This window comes from Heterocephalus glaber, unplaced genomic scaffold (assembly GCF_053883595.1).
Source record: "Heterocephalus glaber isolate CG9 unplaced genomic scaffold, H.glaber_assembly_v1.0 deba00001687, whole genome shotgun sequence".
Lineage (NCBI taxonomy): Eukaryota > Metazoa > Chordata > Mammalia > Rodentia > Bathyergidae > Heterocephalus > Heterocephalus glaber.
The window spans coordinates 2,772,649-2,795,401 of NW_028258412.1; the positions used below are offsets into that span (position 1 = coordinate 2,772,649).

Here is a 22,753-nt window from a genome sequence, read left to right on the forward strand (position 1 = left end):
AACAGACCACAATCCCTTTCCTCTGGCAAGTGACATCCTGGTCGGAAGAGACAGACATAAATAACACAAATAAGTCAAAATGCCAAATATTCAGATGCTGAGAAGAGCCTGGGAAAAACACAGCAGGAGAGAAGGGTGGGGGGAGAACCACTGTACTCCTAGGGTTGCAACTTTAAACTTAATGGTCAGGGAAGACCCCCCTGACAAGTGAGCAAATCCTGGATAAGGGTCTTGGGTTCTCTTGTTCCCAAACTCTGTTCTGCAAGCAACTTGGCTTGTAGGGCTGATGTGGGAATAGGACCTGACACTTAAGAAGGTCACAATAAACATCACCAGAGAAACACCAGCCAAGGAGGTGCCAAGCAGGTGCCAAATCAGCACTAGAGCAGGTGGGGAGCCTTTAGTCCTGAGCCATCAGCAGGGGGCTGCAGCCTGGGGCTCAGTGAAGCCCCTCCTCTTCTGGGATCTGGAAACTGCTGAAACTTTGGTACCCACCACACACACACACACACACACACACACACACTGGCCTCCTGCCTGTTCCTGCTGCTCTGGACATTTATCCACTGCTCAGGAAGGATTGGGAGGGAGAGAGGAGAGAAGAAGAGGAAGGAGGGAGAGGGAGGGGGAGGAGAAGAGACACAGGCCACTAAGAAGGGGCAGGAAGAGGCAGCTGGGACTCCAGGGCCTCAGCAGTTGGGACCAGGAACTTCTTACATCTCTAATTCCTCCCTGCTGCCTCATGCTGCCTATTTTGGAGAAATGTTCAAGGGCATGGGTTTGGGACAGAGGTGACCTTGGATTCAATCCTGCCTTTACCATTGCCTGAACTTGTGACCTTGGGCCACCTCACCATTCTCTGAGTCCCAGTGTGATAATATCAGCTTCATAGATTCATGGGATCATGACATGATTCACAGAAAGCACCCGGTCATGTACTGGCCATGTGGTAGATGCCCAGTCAATGGGAGATACTGCTATTCCTTCTCTAGCCCAGTGTGGGAGTCTGGTCTGAGTCTCAGGTCTGGTCCCAGCACTCTGGAGTGGTCTCAGCACCCAAGTAGAGGGGATCCTGTTCACTGCATATTCATCTGGAGCCATAGGAGGAACTCTGATAAGGATCCTTGAGCCAGGGGCACTAAGCCTTGGCTGTACATCAGAACCACCTGGGAAACTAGGAAACAGAGTCATGCCCAGCTATTCCCAGAAAGCCTGATTTAATTAGCTCTGGACTGAGCTGGGCATTGGGAATTCTAAAAGCAAGGCTGAGAATCAGTGCCACAGGCATTGATTTAAATCCCCTACATTCATTCCCAAAGTATGAAATACACCCGGGCACCATGCCCTTAGGCAGCTTCTCAGAGTGTGTGTATATATATATATATATATGTGTGTGTGTGTGTGTGTGTGTGTGTGTGTGTGTGTGTGTGTGTATGTATATATATATATATGTAAAATTTCTAATTTGTTACAACAAGTGTGTTTTGAGTATCTATAGTCCTCTGTATTGGTGAGCTCCACATCCCAGGATTCAGCTGTGTATTGAAAATATTTGAATACAAAAAACAATAAATGCTAGCAGGAATGCAGGGGAAAAGGAACCTTTTACATGTTGCTGGTGAGAATGTAAATGAGTACAGACACTATGGAAATCAGTACAGAGGTTCCTCAAAGTAATTGTAAGTAGAACCATCCTATGACCGAGCTATGCAGTTCCTCAGTATATACCCAAAGGGATTAAAGTCAGCATACTATAGAGATGCCTGCAAGCCCATGTTTATTATGGCACAATTCACAATAGTCAAGATATGAACCAGCCTTGGAATCTATCAGTGGATGAATGAGTAAAGAAAATGTGGTACATATACACAATGACTCCATTAGTCAACCACAGCCAAGGAGAACTGGAGATCACTATGTTAAGTGAAATAAGGCAGACTCAGAAAAACTATAGTGTTCTTTTGTGTGTGGAATCTTGGGGGAGAAAAGATGACATGAAAGTAGAAGGGAGACCATTAGAGAAGAAGAAGGGGAGAGGGGAGAAGGGGGGGATGGACTGAACGAACATGATAAAAGTATGATCTGTACATGTACAAATATGCCATAGTAAAATTCATTATTCTGAATAATTAATATGCACTAATAGAAATAAAATATTTGAGAAAACTGCATCTATGGAAACATGTACAGACTTTTTCTTGTATTTCTAGTTTAACGTTGATATTGTACTACAAAATATAATAATCCAGAGATGATTTAAAGTATACAGGAGGACGTGCCTAGGTTATATGCAAATACTATGCCATTTTATATAAGAGACTTGAGCATCCAAGGATTTTGCAATCTGAGGGGGGCCTGAAACCAATGGCCCTTGGATGTCAAGGGTCACCTGTGATATATTCTTGCCCCATTGTCAGACACTGAGCAAAACTGTTCCTGCCCTTGGGGAGCTTGAGGTCTGAGTTGCTATGCAAATATGTCAGAGCCATGGGAATTGGAGAGAGGGAGAAGAAATTCACCCAAATGAAAGTGTAGGTGAGAAAGAAGAGGGTTGCAAGGTCACACCTAAGCCACAACTTGAAGAAGCGACCAGCAATTAGGCTGGGAGAGAAATAGGAGGAAAAAGGGCAGCCCAGGTGCCAACAGCCAGAGCAGATGTATGATGGTGTGAAATACCAAGGGAAGAGGGTGAAGGAGAAGGGAACTTCCTGCAGGCAGGGGACAGAGGGAAGGAGAGGAAGTCGAAGGGTGCTTGCAGCCATGCTAAGATCTGTGACCTTTCTCCCAAGTATGGGCACTGGGGAGCCATGGGAGGCTCTAGGTGAAGGGGCAGCCTTCATCCTATGCATAAGAGTTCAGGGTGTGCCTGCTGGTGGATGCTGGCGCATGAGGTATCTGAAGAAGGAAAAGCCTCTGTTTGGCCATTTTCCCCCAAGCTATTTTATTCCATTCCCTTCCATCATGTAGAAACCAGAAGTTATCTGGAGAACATCACTGCCATAGCAACGGTAGGGGAAACAAACAATGCACACGTTGTATAAAATTGTACATAAAGGCTGTTTGTTTTTCATACCATTATTTTAATAGGTGAGGATGGCAGTGATGGCTGGAGAATAGCAGGCTTGGATGGTACCTGTAAGGCTGCCTGTTCTTGAGATGACTTGAAAGGCTCAGACATTCAGACGTTGGCACTTAGATCATGGCTCCCGCTGGGAGCTCCTGCTGCTTTAGAATGTCACACCGCAGCCATCACCTGTTTGCTCCACAGCTGAATGGCTGTGTGACCCAGTGGCTATGGCTCCAGGCAGAGGTTTAGCAGCCTTGTATCTGGCTCCTTGCCCCTAGTGCTGCCACCCTTGCTGATCCCTGACTATGGGTAAAGCTCATCGCCTGCAGAGCCTCTGCTTTCTCATCTGCAATGTAAAGATTCATTTATGAATCCATTCAAAATGTCACAAGACTTTATTGCAAACCTCCAATGAGCTCTTGCTGCAAAAGGTCCTTGCATTAATGGAGCTCAGAATCTAGAGGGAGTACACAAATAACATACCTATGAACACATAATAAATAAATAAGAGGTTGTTTGAAATAGTTTGCTAAGCTAGGAAAGATCTAAAACATCCCTCTGGAATGTGTCATTCTAGCTGACCACAGAGGGTGGGAAGGGCCGGCTCTTTATGTCTCAGGAAGAAACACCTTCCAGGAAGGACACAGCAAGAGGAAAGGTGCAGGCAGGTCTGCCATGGGAATGTTTGCAGCTGGAGCTTTGTAAAGGGAGGCCCAAGATGAGTTTAAACAGAGAAGAGGGTCCGGATCAGGAGGGTGCTTGCTATAGGCTAGGTTTGGAGTTTTGGGTTATAATAATACTAATGTCCTAGAGTAGTTGTGAAGATTAAATGAAATGTCAAACTGTAAACTCTCAACAGCTGCATGAAAATGTTAACTTTTACTCACACTGGGATGGCTCCAGTAGAGCCCTGTTCTCTTAGGTGTGAAGTGGACACTGTAGCATCATTGCATTTCAGAACTGGTCATTTTTCCCATGAGGGGATTAAATTGACTTTTCAAATGGGTAAATTACATAGCAGAGAGGGCAAGGGACTTATGGAAGTCACACAGGCATTAGTGAGAGACTCTCTGGGACTTCAGACTTCCATCCACTGTCCCTTGGGCTCATGAACTTTGGCCCAAGATGAGATCTCTAAGGGGACCTTTCTTGACTTCTGCTCCTGCAGGTGCCAGGTGGTGCTCCCTTCTTGGGAACAATGTGGATTAAAGAAAAACGATAGACCTCTTGCTCTGTCTTCCAGAGCACAGAGGCTGGCCTTTGGCTGGAAAGCTGGGAGAAAGATCAAGATATTGAGCAGTGAGGACCTTCCCTAGGCTGGCCTTTTCAATATTCCATTCCAGAATGTGTGAGGTTGGAGAGAAAGATAGAAGACTAAAGAAGGTTTCCGGAATTGAATAGAACAGCACTGCCTTGATTAATTCCATGTAAAGTGAGTCACATGAAAAGTGGATTCAACTGGCTATGTACCTGATGGGCTCAGAGTCTTACTCAGTGTGTGTCCTTAGCCCTAGCTGGACCTTCTTCTGTCTCAATGTAGGTAAATACACCTAATAAACCTATAAGAGGAGATCTTGTATAGAAATTCTGCTCTGCTTTTCATTAGACATTGTACAATACCTCATAACAGTAAGATTTATTGAGTACCTAACCTATTATAGTCTGGGCACTCAGCTCAGCACTGAACACGACCCTACCCCAAGAATAACCCTAGGAAGTAGTTACCAGTGTCCCTCACCTTGTGCTGACAGAGCAAATGAAGTTTACAGTGTTCTTTTCCACGAGGGAGCTCTGAGCCAAGTTCAGGCATGTCTGATTCCAGATGAACCTGTGAATTCAAAGGGCACCAGTGTTTACAGGGTCCCCAAACCTATGGACTTAGAATAACCCACATATGTGCACTTGAGCTGATGTAGGCAGTTCTTTATCATGTAAAGGATGTATGTGTCATGCTTTTAATGCCAACAGAGTACATAAATACATACAGTATCTGTGATTGATTTTTCTCACCTTTGAGGTCCAAGCACAAAGGCCTTAGTCAGAACAACTTTCAGCTGGGTTTGCAAGAACTTGGCTGTAGGGCTCAGCCTGATGGGTCATCTTCGTCCCTGTCTTTGAGTCATCTCTACGTTCCTGACAGATCAGTGGTTTTCCTTCCCATCAGCCCAGGCAGGCTTGGCAAATGCAAATCCATCTTGTAGGCTGACTTCGTATTCTGGAAACTTTCCATAGGAAGATAAAGGCATTGTCTCCCAGTAGCATCTCTACCATTTACAGCATTTCTCAAGAGTCAGGGCAGTTGGGACGGACGGATGGAACATTTCCAAGGAAACCAAAGGGACTTAATTGCTCCTCTCCAGGTAATGTGGCTGTGCTGGGTGGAGTGGGCTGCATCGCAGTTGATCGATCACTCCCTTGTTAGCATCTGGCCTGCAATATGAGGGCTGGGACATCCTGCCTGGGGCTGGCAGCACAGACTTACGTGTAAGTAATGAAGACCAGGTGGGACACAGGACACTGGCAAGTCACTGGTTGGAAAATCCACCTTCCCATCAAAGACCTGGGGTGGATTTGTCTCAGAACTATGCTATCGCTGGCACTTTTTGTTTTCATTTTTATTTTCCCTCTCTTCTAAGATGTCTTCTTTTGTATCGCATCTCTTTCTCTAAGACGAAAGATATTTTCTCTACCCTCTACATAGATTAAAGTGATTTAAATCTCCCCAGTAGCCAGGTGTTTCAGAGAGAGCTATGTGATGCTGAGTTGGGGTGGGACAGGGATATGTATAAGAATTGTGCTTCGATGGAAAGAGAAGTCACTGAGTATCAGCTATCTGATGAACTCAAAATTAAACCCCTGACTCACTGTGACCTGTGTAGACAAAGAAATGACATCACAAAGTGTGAGGACCAATGTGGCTACTGTGGTTTGAAGTCTTCTGCTTCAGCCTTAGGGTCTTGCACGTGCTGTTTCTCCACTTAGAACCCACTTTTTTCCCATCTGTACTTAGATGTCTTCTCACAACCCACTTCTCTGTTCAAGTGGCTCCTATTCTAGGAGGTCATCCCCCATCACCCAAAGAGAATTCACCTCCTTTACTCTCAACTCATCCTGTTTTTATCTTTTTCACAGAACTGAGAGCTCTCCAAAATTTTATTTATTAAACATTTTACAGTCTATCTCTCGCCTGTACAAGGTGAGCTCCAAAGAACAGAAATTTTGTCTGTTTTACTCACTGCTGCACTGAGAGTGCCCCCAACACTGCTGGTACATGGATAGGTGCTCACAATACATTTGTTGAAAGGATGGGTGGATGTATAAATGGATGGATGGAAGTTTACTATGTGATATGTGCACTACCCCTAAATAATTTATAATAATTGTAACATTTATTCTTTTTTTCCTTAAATTCTTTTATTGGCACATTTTAGGTACAATGCATTTACATTTATCATTGGGTGCGTGTACCTGTACATGATGTATCTTGGTTCCTATTTTTTCCCCCATTACCTGTGCACCCTTCACCCCCTCCACCCTTCCCTATTTACATAGATTTTGGTTCCATTTTTTTTTCTTTTCTCATAATATTTCCTTTCCCTTCTTTCATTTCCCCTTCCCCTCCCACCACCCCTATACCTTTGGACCTTTTCCTATTTCAAATTATCAATTATTCATTTTAATCATTTTGAGGCCATATTCTTAAGTGAAATAAATAGGACACATGTGTAAATACCAAATGGTTTCTCTAGTGTGAGAAACTGAAAGTGTAAATAAGGTGTAACATTGATTCTTAAATGATGGTCTTTACTGAAAAAGTTTCAAAGAGTTTACACCAGCTGTTCAAGGTTCCATGGCTGTTAATAGGAAAGAAACCATTCAAATTGAGGTCTATTGAGTTACAAAGCCCAGCGTTTAACCACTGTGCTGTACTGCCTTCCCAGGAATAGAGCATTAGTGGTGAGAAAGAGTTGGGCCCTTGTGTTGCTAGACTTTCATGTACGATCACCTCCAGAGAGCAAGAGGCAGGAGCTTGCTGCACTCCCAGAACCTAAGAGCCACTCAATGCATAGGAGATGTGCAAACAAAATTTATAGATAACTGATAGATGCATGAGTGGGTGGATGGGTAGGTGGATGGATGGGTGGATGGATGGATAGGTGCATGAGTGGGTGGGTGGATGGGTGGATGGGTGAGTGGATGGACGAATGGATGGATGGATAGGTGGATAGGTGGATTGGTGGATAGGTGGGTAGATGGATGAGTGGATGGATAGGTGGGTAGATGGATGGGTGGATGGGTTGGTGGATGGATGTGCAGTTGGATGGGTAAGCAAATAGTAAGCAAATAGATGAATGAACATATAGGGAAACAGGGTCCCCGAGAGGCTAGTGACTCATCTAAGATCACACAGAAAGTCAGCAGTGGAGGAACCAGACATCCTATCTCTGCTCACTCCCTTAGGACATCAAACATCTGAGAATGAAATTGGGTGTTTTCCTTACAGTTGAGGGAGGCAGTGAGGATGATGGTGATGATAACTGCTCAAAATGTGGGCCAGATGCTTTAGTTCACCAATTCATGGTGTCTTCTCTATAGCTTTAGGAAACACGTGCTGAGGTATCCCCTCGTGCCACAAGGGTATTATCCACTTGTGTCAGTCGTGCCACATGGTAAGTGTTATTTTTGTCCCTATCCTCAGAAGAGGAAAACAAAGCTCAGAGAGGTTAAGTAACCTGCCCTTGTCTTCCCACAAGGAAGGAGTGAGGACAGGTGCTAACCCTTTGTCTCTGGTGGACAGATTTTAACTGCCTAAGAGCATCATATAAAGTGGGCAGGATTGGGACCACACATCATCTTTTCTGCGGAGAAACTGGGAATCTCTCCCTAGGCAGCAGTGGGTAGCAGGATAGAGTTCTGCTCTATCACCAGAATGTAGGCCAGAGTGCTCTGTGATGATAGAGAGCTCATACCTGGGACAAAGATGGACCAAGTGTTTGAGACTGAGCAAGTCACTTTGCCTCCCTAAACCTCAATTTCCTCATTTATAAAATGTTATCAAAATTGTAACTGGTAAAGATTTTTTAACTGCAAGCTCTTCTGGTCCCTAGAACAATACTATTCGTTTGATGGCATTTCTTCTTGCAAAAGGAAAAGAAAAGAAGAAAAGTCCTGATATTGTTTCTGGGTGATCCCCTTACATTGGGAGTAAGTTCCAGCCCCTGTGTTTAGTGGGGATGGACAGTTTATGGCACCATTTCATCCACATCAGACCCCTTCTAGAGGCCCTGTGCCCTTATGAAAGGAGTGGCTATCATTTAGTCATTGCAAGGAGGAGGTGTTGAAGAGCCAGGCCAGGGCCATCAAATCAAAGTGCAGAGGCAGCCACCAAACTCCTGGGAAGTTGCACATTAGGTGAAAGAATTTCTGGTGCTGGACTTTGACCTGGCCTTGAACCTGCCACATCCTGGCTGAGTGCCCTTGGCTAGTTTGGAACCCTCCCTAGGGGTCAGATACTCATGTCGGATGGTGATTACTGCTCCTCATTGTCAAGATGATCACAAAACTGAAATGCAAAACTGCACAAGGCAGTAGAGCTCCAGGCAAACAGCAGGTGCTTATAAACACTCCTTTGAGCTCACCTACCTCTGTGCCCCTTGCTCCCTGTTCTCCCTCTCCCCTGTCCTTCACCTTCTTTGCTTCTTTGTGGTTTTCATCAACAAGTATTCCTGCATGTCCTCTGCATGCCTCCCACAACTTCCCTCTTTATAAAACCCAATTGGTTTTATTGCCAAGAGTGGAAACTTCCTGCAGCCCAGGCTTGGATTTGATGGGGGTTTCTCTGCTGTCTGAGCCTGATGTGGAGCTGGGCCTACAGTGGCTACTGTGGAAATGGCATTGCACGAATGAGTGAACAGGGAAGTTTGGATGTGCAGGGTCCTAGGGACCACTGGCCCCCTCTTCTGTCCTGTCCTCACCCCCACCCATTCTCTCTAGGAATGCTCAGGTCTCCTACTCTGCCAAAGACATATTCCTCTCATTGCTGCCTGCAACCTTCTCTCCATCTGCTCCCTCTGCCTGCTCAGGATGCAGTGTGTAGACAGTGGAGCAGATGTGTGTGTGGGGGGGGGGGCTTCTAGAGCAGGACAAGGCTGAGGAACCCCCTAGCCAGGGTTTTCCCCGGGCTCTGCGTGCAGCACAAGGCAAGAGGTCTCCAGGACTGTGTCCTCTACTGACCTTTGTAGTAGACCCCAAGTAGCTGACCCCAAGTAGCTGCCTGTCTCCCCCATCACCTCTATTTGAGGGGAAAACACAGGTTGCTTGAGAATCAGAAGTGGACGAGGGCGCCGTAGAAGGTGGGCCTGGAACCCAGTTTCCAGGGAGGAAGGGCGGAAGCAAGGGTAAAGGCTGGGCACAGAGGAAGCCCGGCCTGGCTCCTGCCCCAGTGCCCACTTACCACGGAGATGCAAGACCTGGACGGCCCTCAGGACAGAGGAATCCGTTTCCAGGCTGAGGTTGGCCTTGAAAGGCCTGGAGAACCACCTGGTATTCCATGCACAGTTCTGAAGCCCTAGTATTGCTTCAGTGAGAGTCACAGCTCCCCTGGGACCCACTGAGTTGGCGACTTTCTAGGTTATGGGGTTCACTTTGCAAACAAGGGGAAAGAGGGCAAGTGGAGGCCCCCAGGGGCCTGGACGGAACTGGGGCTGGGATCTCTCTAGAAAGCTCTGGGCTGCTCCAAGGCTGGGCCTGGAAGTCTCTAGCTCCTGCCTGGGATCTAGATGGTCAAGGCGCTCTCTGGTTTTGCCTGGCCGCCCGGCAGGGCTGCTTTGAGCAGCAGCGCAGGGAGGGATCGCCCAGCCCACACAGGACGCAGGGGGAATTGGCGTTCAACTTTGCAGGGCCGACGGGCCGGCGGCCAGAGGACAGGCTGGCACCGGGCGCCGCGGGGCCCTCTCCCGCCGCCGCGCCCCCTCCCTGCTCTCGCTCGGCAGCCTCGGCCCCAGCCCCCTCCCTCCCGCTCCTCCGCGCTCCTCCGCTCTCGCCGGCTCCTCCTCACTCGCCCGCCGCCCGCGCCCGGCGCAGTCGGCCACAGCGTCCGCCCGCCGCCCGCCCGGGGCCCCGCAACTGCCCGGCCCGCCCGCCGCCGCCCTCCGCCTTCCCGGCTCCCGCGCCGTCCGCGCGCCCCGCAGCCACCATGCCCGCGGCCCGGCCGCCCGCCGCGGGACTCGGCGGCGTCTCGCTGCTCCTCGCGCTGCTCCTGGGGAGCCCGGCGGCAGCCCTGGCGGGAGGTAAGCGGCCGAGGGGGGCTGGGCCGGGAGGGCAAAGTTGTCGCGAGCGCGGGGCGGCCAGGGGTCGTGGAGGACCCCGGCGTTTCGCAGCGCCCTGCCTCCAGGGTAGCGGAGGCGGCTGCCCGGATTCGGGGCTGGGAACCGTGTCCCCTCGGCCCGGGCCGATGGAGTGTGGAGGCGGGGCTGAGTCTGGAGGACTGGGGCGCTCCCCTGGTTCGGGTGCGGGCTCCCTTTCCGTCTTCCCCAGCTCTGGGGCTGGCTCCCTTTTGCAGGCACAGAGGAGCTCCTTGGAGTGGGGTCGCCTCCAAAGCCCAGATTCGCGGAGCTCTGCAACCGCGCCCGGGGCTGGGTGCCAGATCTTGCTGTCTGGGGCGAGGACAGAAAGAAGGGAGCTGTCCAACACCGAGGACTGGACTTAGTGCTGGGGTGTGGGGGGGCCATAGTTCCGCTCCCTCCCACCCCAGGACCCCTTGCTTCCTGCAGCTGGCACCCCGGGTGGATCCCCACCAAGCCTCAGGACTTGGGTGTGGCTTTCCACTAAGGCTGCTGGAGGAGACTCAGGGTCCTGAACTCGGCAAGGTAGAGAGAAGATGTTAGGTGATGGTCGGGAACCTGAGTGGACTCCCCCTACTCTGCCCCCGCCCCAGCCTAGCGTCTCTGATCGCTGTCAGGAGTGCGAGGGGGCGCTGGTTTCACTCACCACGTGCTTGCTGGGTGGGAAGGATTCAACTTTGATGGAGGCCGGCAGCTCCTCCTTGGCGGACCCGGAGCCGCGCCTTCTCTCTGAGCCACCAGGTTGGGTTGGAGGGAGGAATGGAACACCTAAGTCATCCAAGGCTAATGGCAAGAGCTGCGAGAATTTGGTGAGGCCACCAAGGAGACTGAGTTGTGTGTGTGGGGGGGGGTGGCATTGTTGCATCACTGGGCATCGCTTTCTCAGGTCTAACTCTGGTTCCCAGAAACTCTCTCCTCACATAGAAAAAAAAGGCAACTGCAGTGCCTGCCCAGGCTGAAGACAGTCGGAGGGCACGCGCCTGGCCCAGCTGGAGCCCCGTTTCTTGTGGTCCCTGTAGACTTAGAGCTGGGGCCAGAAGGCGGTGTCGTTTCTCCGTGGAGAGTTCTGGACCCCTGGGGCACGGACCTGAGTTCAGCACCAAAGGCCCCGGACAGCTCTCCCGCCGTGGGCCCAGCTCAGGTCCCTTTCCCTCCAACTCTGCTTCCCCAAGGCCTGGAGTGCCCTCCTCCGCATAAATCAGGCATTTTATCCCCCAGCCCCTGCTCTTTAAACGTGAAGCCCAGGGTGCAGGGAAAAGGAAATAATTCGTCACCTTTTGTTTAACAAAGCATATCATTTAGAAGCCACCTTTTATGAGGCAGAGATATTCACAATTTACACCAGGTCCAGACAATTTCCCTAGGAAAGATGGGGGAATAGATGTGGTTTAAATAAATCGTTTCCACCACAGCATGCCCTTTCTTAATTAGCTGTCTCTTTCCAACAATGGCTTGGTGGCCTTGAACTGAGTTCAGATCTCCCTTCCCCACCCCCTTTTTGAATCTGTGTTATGACTATAACACACACACACACACACACACACACACACACACACACACACACACACACCAAAGCTACCCAGAGGCTGGCTGGCTTTTCTAAAGTGATTCTACCTCTACAATCTATACTCTCCAATACACAATCCTCCAGAAAAAAATGCCTTAATGGCACATACTGAATTGTCATCCAAGACAAGGATTCCATATTCTCTCTCTTTCTCTCTCTCTCTCTCTCTCTCTCTCTCTCTCTCTTTCTGTGTGTGTGTGTGTGTGTGTGTGTGTGTGTGTGTGTGTAGGAGGATGGTGTGTGTATTTTCAATTTTAAGAATTTCATATTGTTTTTCCAACTGTTCAACACTATGGTTAGCCAGCATATATTTTTAATTAACTTCCGATCACCACCAAATTAAAGTCACCTGATGTAGTTAGTGCCTCAGAAGGTTCATTAATAACAGTGTGGTTCTGCCTCTCAGACTCCAAGTCATAAGGAGGGAGCAAGGGTAGCCAATGAACATCACTAATTCTGAAGGTGCATTTGGAAATAATTAACCTTCCGTAATAAATTCTATTTTTAAGGTGGAGCCCAACATCCACTAGTGTCAGGTGGAGAAACATTCACCTAATTCAGTGTGGTAAACTAGCCCTTCTGTTCCTGCCAGAGTGAGGGGATTTGTAAATACTTGAAAGGGACTTGTTGCTACATTCTCATGCAGAGCATGTGATTCTCTGGGCCATTTTTCTGTAAGGCATGAATAAGTATAAAGTATAACTTGTTTTTGAAGAAGCTTCTTATTGTCTAAGATATGCACATGGAGAATAATTGTAACTACGTGCTAAGATTGCAGAGCCTGAGTGTAATTTCTTTTCTTTTTCTCTTAAGTTAATAAAGCAAATTCAATATCGCTCAATAAGGCTCCAATTCACTTCTCCCCCCAGTCTCTAATGTGCATTGTTGTTAGATCCACTTACAGACTCTTTTCCTTATAGTGTTCTTTTTTCATAGGGTTTCGGCAGCCCCTGCCAGGGACCACCTTATCCAAGCTTAAGGGATTTTTCTTGTGTTCACACGGTGCACTTTGACACTAGAATAATCATGTTACATTCACTTCCTTCCACGTCCAAGGCAAAAGGATGTTTCTTGGGGAGAGTGGCTTGTTTCTGGCTCTTGCTGGCTCTTCCATTCCTGCCAGATGTTCGAACTGACTCAAGGCACTGGCTCTCCTAGTTGGTCGGCGTCCGCTGCACACTCCTGGTGCAGACCACCACTAGGGGTGCTCAAAGCTATCCTTGGTGTCTAAGGGCAGAAGAGGCAAATTCTGACTCATGGAACCACCAAGTGTGTACAACGTCAAAGCCTCCAGAATGGAGATATCTCCTCCTAGAGGTGGCCCTGACATCCTTTCTATCCTCCCTCTTTCTGCTTATTACACTTGGTTCCTGTTTCTCAGGGAGAAATTTTTGGTGACTCTTGGTACATACAATGGAAAAAAAATTAAAAAGTGGGCAGAGGAAAGCTCCAAGGAAGGCATCATTACAATACAAAGTCCAGGTGCCCCCTTTTATACCATTTACGGTTTCTATCAAGAAGCCAAATTGTGAAACATCAAAGAACCCGTGGCCAGGCCAATCTAGGGAGTTTGATTGAGCTGAGCACTGGAATTAGGTTTACAGAGTTCAGGAAAAGAAGTTTGGCTTTGGAATCAGAGGACAGTCTCCTCTGAGCCTCCATTCTGCATCTGTGACATGAGAAGAGGGAGGTTAATGGTACCAGCCTGGAAGCATGGTTGCAAGGGTTGCATAAGTAAGTATAAAAGTATCTGGCACATAGTAGGTCCTCAAGCAATGTTTTCCTGCTTTCCCAAAAGCAAACCACACCTATGAGTAGACAGCATGAAAGTGACTCCCTGAAGTTGGAGTGAAGTAGATGTTGGCTAAATGTTGACATAGTTTAGGCCAAAGTAGAAGGGATGGAAAAGGAGTAGTAAGTAGCCCCAGTTACCTGTCTGCTGTCTTTACAGGTGATAATTTTACATTTCCTGGTGCAGACACCCTTTCTTTCCAGACCTTCATGCTGTATCTCTTTGAATTTCAGTGTCACCATCAGGAATATGAGTTCATGGTACTGGAAATGCAGGGTGGCAGTTTAATGATTGGAAAAATACAAGAAGACAATCAATTGGGAAAAGATATTTATTCATTCATTCCTTCATTTGCATACATTTGTTGGACATTTCCTGTGTGTCTTAGTCAGGTCAAGCTGCTATGACAAAAATACCTTAGGTGGGATGGCTTCAATAACAACAATTTTTTCTCACAATTTTGGAGGCCAGGGAATCCAAGATCAAGGTCTGGGCAAATCTGGTGTCTGGTGAGGACCCTCTTTCGCTTGCAGACATCCACTTTCTAGATGACTCTTCACATGACAGAGAAAGAGAGCTATGGTCCCCTCACCTTTTAAGAGCACTAATTCCATCATAGAGGTTCCACCCTCCCAGCTTCAGCTAACCCTAATTACTCTCCAAAGACTCCACTTCCCAATACCGGTATGTTGGGAATTAGGGCTTCATGCTATAAATCTTGGGGAGATCCAGATTTTTGGTCCATAGCACTCTGCATGCAGTAGACCCTGTGCTAGGTGCTGAGGCCCCAGCCCTGGTATCTGCAGCCCAGCAAGAGATCTCTTCAAGTCCAAAGCACTGGAGTCCGGGCTGTGTGCTAAGTACCTTGGCAGTGGAAAGACATAGAGCTTGTGGACGCCAAAGTGGGTGGGTTTGTTGCTCACCCCAGAGCAGGTAGCATTCAATCTGGCCCTGAAGGGATGTGACAGATACCAGCAGCCAGGAGAGAGTCCTGCAGTAGGGTAGTGACAATCCTGAAGAAGCTTTCCTCTGAGAACTGGATAGAGGGAAAAAGAGGAGCAAGTGGGAGGGCAAGGGAGGCAGATGTGCATGCTCTTCCCTGAGAAAGACCCCAGACCTGCAGACCTGTCCTCCCTGCTCCCCTCTGGATGTCAGGAGTTCCCTAGATGAGAGCTGGAGCAGAGAAAGGACCGTGAGCCACTATTGTCCACTAGAGGCTGCGATGACAGCGAAAGAAGCTTCTGGGAAGGCAGCAGCTAGGCCTAGCTGCTAAGAGCTGACTGCAAGGAGCAGCCCTGGGTAAACACTGCTCTCCAGAATCTGGAGATTTGCATAATCCCCTGGTTCCTGGAGTTCCTTCCAAGCAGCCTGGTGGGCGCCCTGACAGTTGGGAGCAGGGCAGGAACAGGGCTGCCCTGAGGAGAGGTGGAGGATGGTGAGGTGGGAGGAATTCATAGAGCCCTGTGGACATAATTAAGTAGAACAGGGCAGGGATTGTATCTAAGCAATGAGAATCCACTCACCAAGTGTTGGGTTTGTTCCAAGCCTGTAAGAAGTGGTTTATATAGATCCTGCAGAGAATGCTCACCAGAGCTCCCGATGAGAGATGCATGGTATTCTCCTTAATATCCTCAATGCATGAACTGAGAAAGTTGAGGCACAGAGAGGATAAGCAATGTGTCTGGCATCACAAAGCCAAGAAGAGGTTCTATCCAGCATGGAACCCAGACCTGCACCAGACTATTTCAGCAGCAAATGTGTGTATTGTACTAGGGATTTTTGCTAAACGAGATTATAACTTTCTTGCCACTGGAGGGATAAATAGGTAACTGTATGAGATGATGGAGATGTTAATTTGTTTCACTGTAGTAACCATTTTCCTCTATGCATGTATCTTGTAACATCGCATTGTCTACCTTAAATATACACAATACAATTTGGGTTTTTTTAAAAAAGGATCTCTTGACATCAAGTCCCCTAGAGTGTTTTCTATCTTGCATTCCTGGAGCCCATGCATAGAAGAAGGGCTGATAAATATTTGTCCATGTGTGAAGTGTATGTGCCCAACGTGCTGCAGACACAGCTCCTAATACATAGCAAGCATTTGAGTAAAGCAGGTCAAATGGTGGAATGGTGGTGGTTTTATTTGTAGATAATTAATTTATAACCATTACAGGTAATGAACACTCACTATGTGTCAGACCCTTCCACTGACTACTTTATCCACTCTTCACAATTTCCCTCCATTTTGCAGGTACTAGGTAGCTGAGGAAAGAAAGGCCTAGAGAGGCTGAATTCTGTGCCCCAAGTTATCAGCTAGGAAGTGGCAAGGGTGAGATTTGAATGCAGAGGCTGGGAGCATGGCTGTTGGGCTCAATGACTTCCCAAGCTGGGCCCCGCTGTGTTACAGAGTAGCATGGATGGGAAAGACACCTTCATCATCAGTGTGCTGTCACCTGGGTGGGGTCAACCTCCAGGTCCCAAACCTGGGACAGAGACCAGAATCAACTAGAATCATCCCCAGCCTTCGGCAGCTCTCGAAGAGAGGAGCATAGGGCTTACTCTTCCCAGCCAAGAAAAGCAGGTGACATTGGGAAACAGAGAGCAGAGTCTAGCTGGCACGTCAGTTGGCATGAAATTCTGGCAGTTTGTGATTTCTTGTGTTTCAAGGTCACCCAATGATAAATAGAGGACCCACAGAGTTTTACATTGATTTCTGTGAGACCCTAAATTCAGGTGGCATTGCCTAGACATGAGCCCCAGTTGCTCCATCTGTAAAATGGATCACAGCAATCACTAGTGCATTCACTAAACCATCCTCCCAAGGCTAGGATGAGATCAGGGAATAAAGATGCTTCGTTCTTAGGCAGAAATCAAGCCTCAGGAAAGCAGGTGCTGGCGTGGAAAGCTGAAGACCCTGAACACTCCCACTTTCTGGGTTGTCATGAGAGAATGACAGCAAGTCACACTGCTGATTGCCTGGTCAGTGCAGGGGGCTGCATGTGCTTGTGCTCTGTGCATTCATTTGGTCCTTGTCCAAACCCATCAGGTGATGTCACTAACCAGGTTTCACAGATGAGGAAACAGGGGCTTAGGAGAGTGCTCAGGCTTCCCGGTCAGTGAGTGATGGGGTCAGGACTCAAACCCAAGTCTGTGTGACTCCAAAGTCCAGGTGTGCTCTAGATGCTGAGGGCGCAGGCATCATAGGACAAGTGGGAGAATGGAAATCAAGGTGGTTTCCCTTGGCTCCAAGAGGGGAGATGTTTTCTCACCCAGTGGCAAATGTCAGGTGTCTCAAGCCAGTTTTCCAAGAGAGAAAACAGTCCACCTTTGGCTTCCCGCTTTGATGGCTTCTGAATGAAGCGTCATTCTGATCTTACTCATGCTGTTCCTACAGCTGAGAGCATCATTGTAGGAGAGGTACAGCTGGTTGTTATGAAATTTCCAACTGGCTGATTTGAAGCATATTCTTGAGCTATTTGCTTTAGTTATCTGAGCCTGTTTTGACACGATATGTAAAGTGAGCCTTACGTCATATCTACCTTGCAAGATTGTTAAAAATAGTATGTGCGATGTGCCTAGTTCATCACAAGCACTCGATAAATTTTGTTGTATTATTCACCTAGTGAACTCTTATTCATCCTTCAAAACCCAGTCCCTGATTTTCTCTTTTGTGAAGGCTCATCTTGCCTTTGTTCTCCTACACAGTTATTTCTTCCTCTGGACTCCTATCTCTCTTTTATGGATAATTCATGCATTAGCAATTTACAAGCCTCCCTTCTCCTAGACAATCAACTCTAAGAGAGACTTAACTGAATGTTATTCATATGTGTTTCCCTAGCCTGGATCTAACAAGTATAAGTGTTCACCCCATTCATAAAACTATGTTAAATTACCTTTTGTCTTAATCAACCTGTGAGAAGGCGGAGTTGGAGTCCTGATATCTGAGTTTAATTTTCAACTCTTTCCCCTGCACCTGTGTGGTCATAGGCAGCTTTGTAAGCCTCAATTCCTCATCTGAAAAGCATGTGAGAATATTATCCTGTCTCCTAGGATGGCTGTGAGGAAAATCAATGGGATAATAGATGGGAAATCACTGTGGAGCTCTACAGAAAAAGGAGGAGGAGGAAGAAAAATTAAAAGATGAAGAAGGAGGGAGAGATGCTTTGTAAAGAGAGACAGAGCACACCTTTATGCAAAACCAGGCCCACAAGATGGACCATCCAGTGAGTGCTTGCTGAAGTAACACCAGGTGTATTCATTCACCCTGCCGCTAAGTCTGTCTCAGAATAGGAACTTTGCAGATGCAGTGCAGGTTGTGGTAGAATCCGCCTTCTCTCAGATCCCAGTAAATGCGCCCCCTGAAAACTCAGAAAGTGTATCAAAGTGAATAAAAACCAAGCGTTAGAGTTGGAACTACCTGGGCTGCAATCTGTTGCTTCTTGTTAGACGTGTGTCCTCAGGCAAGCCACTCTGTCCCCCGGAGCTGGCCTTGGACCTCATGTGCGGCTGATGCCTGTGCTCTGCTCGCTTCCCAGGATGCCACACCATGGACTTGCAGAAGACCTTCTTGGTGTCTGAAGTGCAATCAGATCACACACTCTTTAGGATCCTCTGCCTCTCCTTGAGAATTTCATTCTATTGAGGAAAGAGACCCAGAGACAGGAAAGAACTTTCTCAAAGTCCCACTGTACCCCTCATTCCTCTCTTCTGACTACCATTGTACAGTGACTTAGGGAGAAATGAAATCTCTGCTCTCCTCCATGTATGTTTTTTGGGGGGTGGAGGGGAGGGTGAGACAGGGTTTTGCTACGTAGCTTAATCTGGCATTGAACTCACCATATGGCCCCGCTGGCCAGCCTCAAACTTGCAGTGATGCTACTGCTTCAGCCTTTTGAGTATTGGAGTTAGGGCACACACCACCACACCTGGCTTTTCTGTTTTTATTTATTTTTATTTTGGGTTTTATCCATGTATATTCTGAGACCCAGTGGATATGGCATTGACAGACCTGTGGGCATCTATCTTCATTAAACTAAGGGCATCATTATCCACACTAGTATTCACATTCTGAAGCCATGGCAGGGAAACTGCACAAAGTGAGCCTTAGGAGAAGCTGAAACCAAGCTGTGGCTCCTTCCATACTGAGTTGGCACCTGACTTTTCAAGGCACCAGCAGCCCAGATTGGCATGTGGGAATGGTGCCATCCCAGGCAGATGGCCTGAGTCAAGCAGGCAAGAGAAAACCAAGGAGGCTCATGGAGGACCAGGTCCCCAGCCAGGTTTCCCTGCTGGGTGACCAGGCCCTCCTCAGAGTCACGGGGAGGGGCTGATTTGGAAAGCTGCAGGGGCTGGGGCACAGGCAACTGGGGAAGGGTTGCCTGAGGCATAGATGATGTGCTCCATGGGAGCCTCAAGCAAGAAACGACACCAGGAATGATCATGGGTCAGGGAACATGGACACAGCCTGACACATGGGGTCTGGAGCTTGGGGCAAGGTCTGGGGGGGGGGGTCTAGGTATGAGCCTCTGGCTGGCAGCTTCTTCGTGTGGTCTCACCCATCCCTAGGTTAGAGGTAGGAGGGACCAAAGCTTAGCACTAAAAACGTGTGTTCAGAAAGGGGCCTTGCCCAAGGCAAGAGCCCAGCTGGGGAGAGTAGTATGGCATGATCAAGGCCACAGACTCTGGAGTCCAAGGGAGATTGGTTCCGTCCTGATTATGTGACCTTGATGAAGTCCCTTAACCCTGAGATGGTGAGGTGGGCGGTGGCAAGGAAGACAGTGATCGTGAGTCATTACTGCTGCTCTGAGTGGACCTCAGATTCTCAGATCAGTGACGGCTTCCAAGACAGGGAGCACTAGATCCTAATAAGAGTCTTTCCATCTTGAGTGCTCTGGTCTGACTGTTCATGACCCTCCCAGCAGGTGATGGTAGTGGGGAGATGACTGGGTTTCTGGAAGTGGAATCCTTGGGAATGCCATTAACATCCTTACAAAATAGGTCAGAGGGAGACACCTGCACCCTGTGAGGATGCAGCAAGAAGGTGCCAAATGGGGGTAACAAGCTAAAGGTGGTGGCGTACTCCTGTGATCCTAGCACTCTGGGATGCTGAGGCAGGAGGATCCCAAGTTTGAACTCAGCCTGGGCAGCTTAGCAAGACTCTGTCTCAAGATAAAAAGCATAACTAAAGAAAAAAAGGCTGGGGTGGAGCTCAGTGCCAAGCCCTTGAGTTCAATCCCCAGTGCTGCAGGAGGAGAAAAAAACACGTGAGCAACAAGCCCTCACTAGGCACTGAGTCTGCCAGCACCTTGATCTTGGAATTGGCAGTATCTAGAACTGTGAGAAAGAAATCTCTACTGTGTATTCATTACCAGCTGATAGCATTTTGGAATAGCAGCCCAAATGGACTAAGACATGTAGAACAAAGCTTCACTTGGGATAGTTGAAGAGTAAAGTGTTTTGCTGTAAGAATTCCACAAATGCTAAGCCTGGCACGTTCCAAAGACCAGCTTCTCCTGCCATCTTTCTCTTCAATGGCATCTGCTTCTCTCTGTGTGTCTCTGGGTTCTGGCTCCTACTCACTCCCCACAGACAGCTTTCCTCACCTCCACTTGCCCCTGGGCCATTATGATTTCTCCACCTTTGAGCACTACCTAATTTGGTAGCCACAAGCCACATGTGGCTATTTAAATTTAAATTAATTGAAACTAAATTAAGTTGCAATTTGAGTCCCCCCCACCCACCACACCCGCCAGGTCAGCCACATTTCTGGTACTCCGTAGCCATGTGCGACTAGTGGCTGCCATATTGGGTAACATGGAGTGAGCTTGAGTTTCTGTCTTCCCAGAAAGTTCTGTTGAACACTACTGTCCTAGACCCTGGTCAACACTCAGCCTCCCTGGATTTCCCAGTGCAAGTTTAAAGGAGAATATGGCTTGACCAGCTCAACCCTTTGCACCAGGTAATAGATTGGCTGGATATGCTTGATCCTGTCATCTGTAGCTGGTATGCTAATTGTGCCATGTGGCATAAATCCAGGCCACCGGGCCTGTACCTTGGAAAGAGCAATCGTTGATAACACTGCTGACTTCGTAGCTGCTTCCTCAACTCTTCGCACTGCTAGGATGTGGTTCTGGACTCCTTTTTCTGATCCATATATAGTCATAAGACTATGGCTTCACTCATAACCATAACCAAGAGAGCTGGGAAGAATCACAACATGTGGTAACTGTGGACTTGTGTCTCTTCCTCTGGACAATGAGATCCTTGGGGTTAGCAGTTGATTTTTATTATCTTTCTATTCTCAATTGTTTTGTTGAATGAATGAATGAATGAATCATACAATCTTCAACCAAGACACAAAATGTTTGGGCATAGTACCAAAAGCATTTGCATAAAACATATAACTTTCACATCATTTGAGTAAACTGGACTTAGGAAAAAGTCATTCACAGAGGGGTTGGGGTGGCAGAGGGAGGAGCAGAGGGCTGTTTGTACACTGAGATGGTTGAAGGTGATCTTCACTCTTTGAGAATCAGGCTGCAGTAGAAGGTGGAGAGAAACTGCAGGCGGGGGGTGGGGGGGGTGGAGCGCACCCTGGGAGCCTCTCCCTACCCATGGAAGGTGAGTCTGGGGCCATGGCAATGCTGGTGCAGTAGGAGCAGGAGCAGGTCAGTGGGGACACATGGGATGTGCTTTGCAAATGTGCCACACATTTCTCCAAAGCCTTAAAGTTACAGAAACAGGGGAGCAGGTGTTGAGAAGAATATAATCTGAGTGAACTTTCCCAGCATGGTGGACTCTGCAGGGAATTAGGACTGAGACAGACCTGAATGCAGTTCCTAACTCTCCCATTGATGTGTTGTGTGATGCTGGAGGAAATCATTTAATCTACTCAAGCCTCAGTTTCCATCTGCAAAAAAGACTTTAATGCTTCCCTGGCATCTCTGCATGGTGCATAAAGAGAAACGCAATGGATACAGCCACCTCCCTGCACAGCTCCAGGAGGAGCTATTTATATTGCAGTGTCTGGAATGGTAGCCCCTAGAATTAAGCAGTACACAACCTGTACAGCTGTATATGGCAATTCTGGATCTGGATGTGCAGCACTGAATTATAAATCAATTTTCAAAGGGAGAGAGACAGAGTTCCTCCCACATCTCATTCCCTGAAGATTTCTGATCAGTTCTCCACTTTCTATGCCCCCTTTATAGCAGGTTTACCAAGTTGTAAAGCTAATTTGGGGCCAACTGCCTTGGAAATTAATGCACAATATGTGGAATCAAGCCTCATTTTCCAGGGCTTCGGGAAGGGAAATTTGCCTAATTTATGGCATAAATAAAAAATGATGTGTGGAGGCTAATTTGCATACTTTTACTTCAATTGGGGTTAAAAGCAAAATTTTTGGATTTTTTTTTACTTTTCATGATTCTTGTTGTTTGTCAAGAAAGCCTTAGATCTTTCTTGTTAATCCAAAAGTGTAAGCTTAAGCGAGCTACTTAGCCTTGTTAGGCCTCGATTTCCCAAACTGTGAAATGAAAATGATATACAGACCACAGCATAATATTGTAGTGAAGAGTCGTGAGATGAACATATGTAACTCCTGGAACAGTGGTTGGGACCTACACAGTGGAACTCAGTAACTATGGTAACATTTATAAAATATCTCATCGTCATCATCATTAACCAAGCAATGTATCTGGTCTTACATTTGACTTTACAGAAAATTCCAAAGGATGCAGTGTCACTGTGTCATTTGGATTCCAGAACCTAGAATTGTGCTGGGGCACAGCGGGTGCCCACTTATGGAATGTATGACTGCCTTCCACAAAGGGACTGTCATCTGTCACCACCATCAGTCACCACCCCACAAGGGCAACTATGTGAAAGCTTTTTTCTCTTGCCAGACTTGAGGTCCTCCTTAGCAGGGCCTCTGTCTCATTTCTCTCTTGGTCCCCACCTCTCCTACTACCTTTCCCAGATAG

At 47.7% G+C, this 22,753-nt stretch overlaps 1 protein-coding gene and 1 long non-coding RNA gene across 4 annotated transcripts in view; one reads left to right on the forward strand and one right to left on the reverse strand.

The window, feature by feature from the left end:
* Positions 1–3,237: 3,237 nt before the first annotated feature.
* Positions 3,238–5,262, reverse strand: LOC110348849 (uncharacterized). The gene is made up of 3 exons (XR_002394425.2): positions 5,078–5,262; positions 4,806–4,895; positions 3,238–3,413 (listed from the first exon to the last, which is right to left on the reverse strand). It is a non-coding gene; the product is annotated as an uncharacterized LOC110348849 (long non-coding RNA).
* A 4,964-nt stretch (positions 5,263–10,226) lies between these two features.
* Sez6l (seizure related 6 homolog like) overlaps positions 10,227–22,753 on the forward strand; it is a 183,517-nt gene continuing 170,990 nt past the window's right edge. For all 3 annotated transcript variants that reach the window (XM_021257143.2, XM_021257144.2, XM_004843341.4), the window contains exon 1: positions 10,227–10,356. In XM_021257143.2, coding sequence (XP_021112802.2) covers positions 10,263–10,356 — 94 coding nt within the window. In that variant the 5' untranslated portion in view covers positions 10,227–10,262. The remainder of the gene's footprint in view (positions 10,357–22,753) is intronic.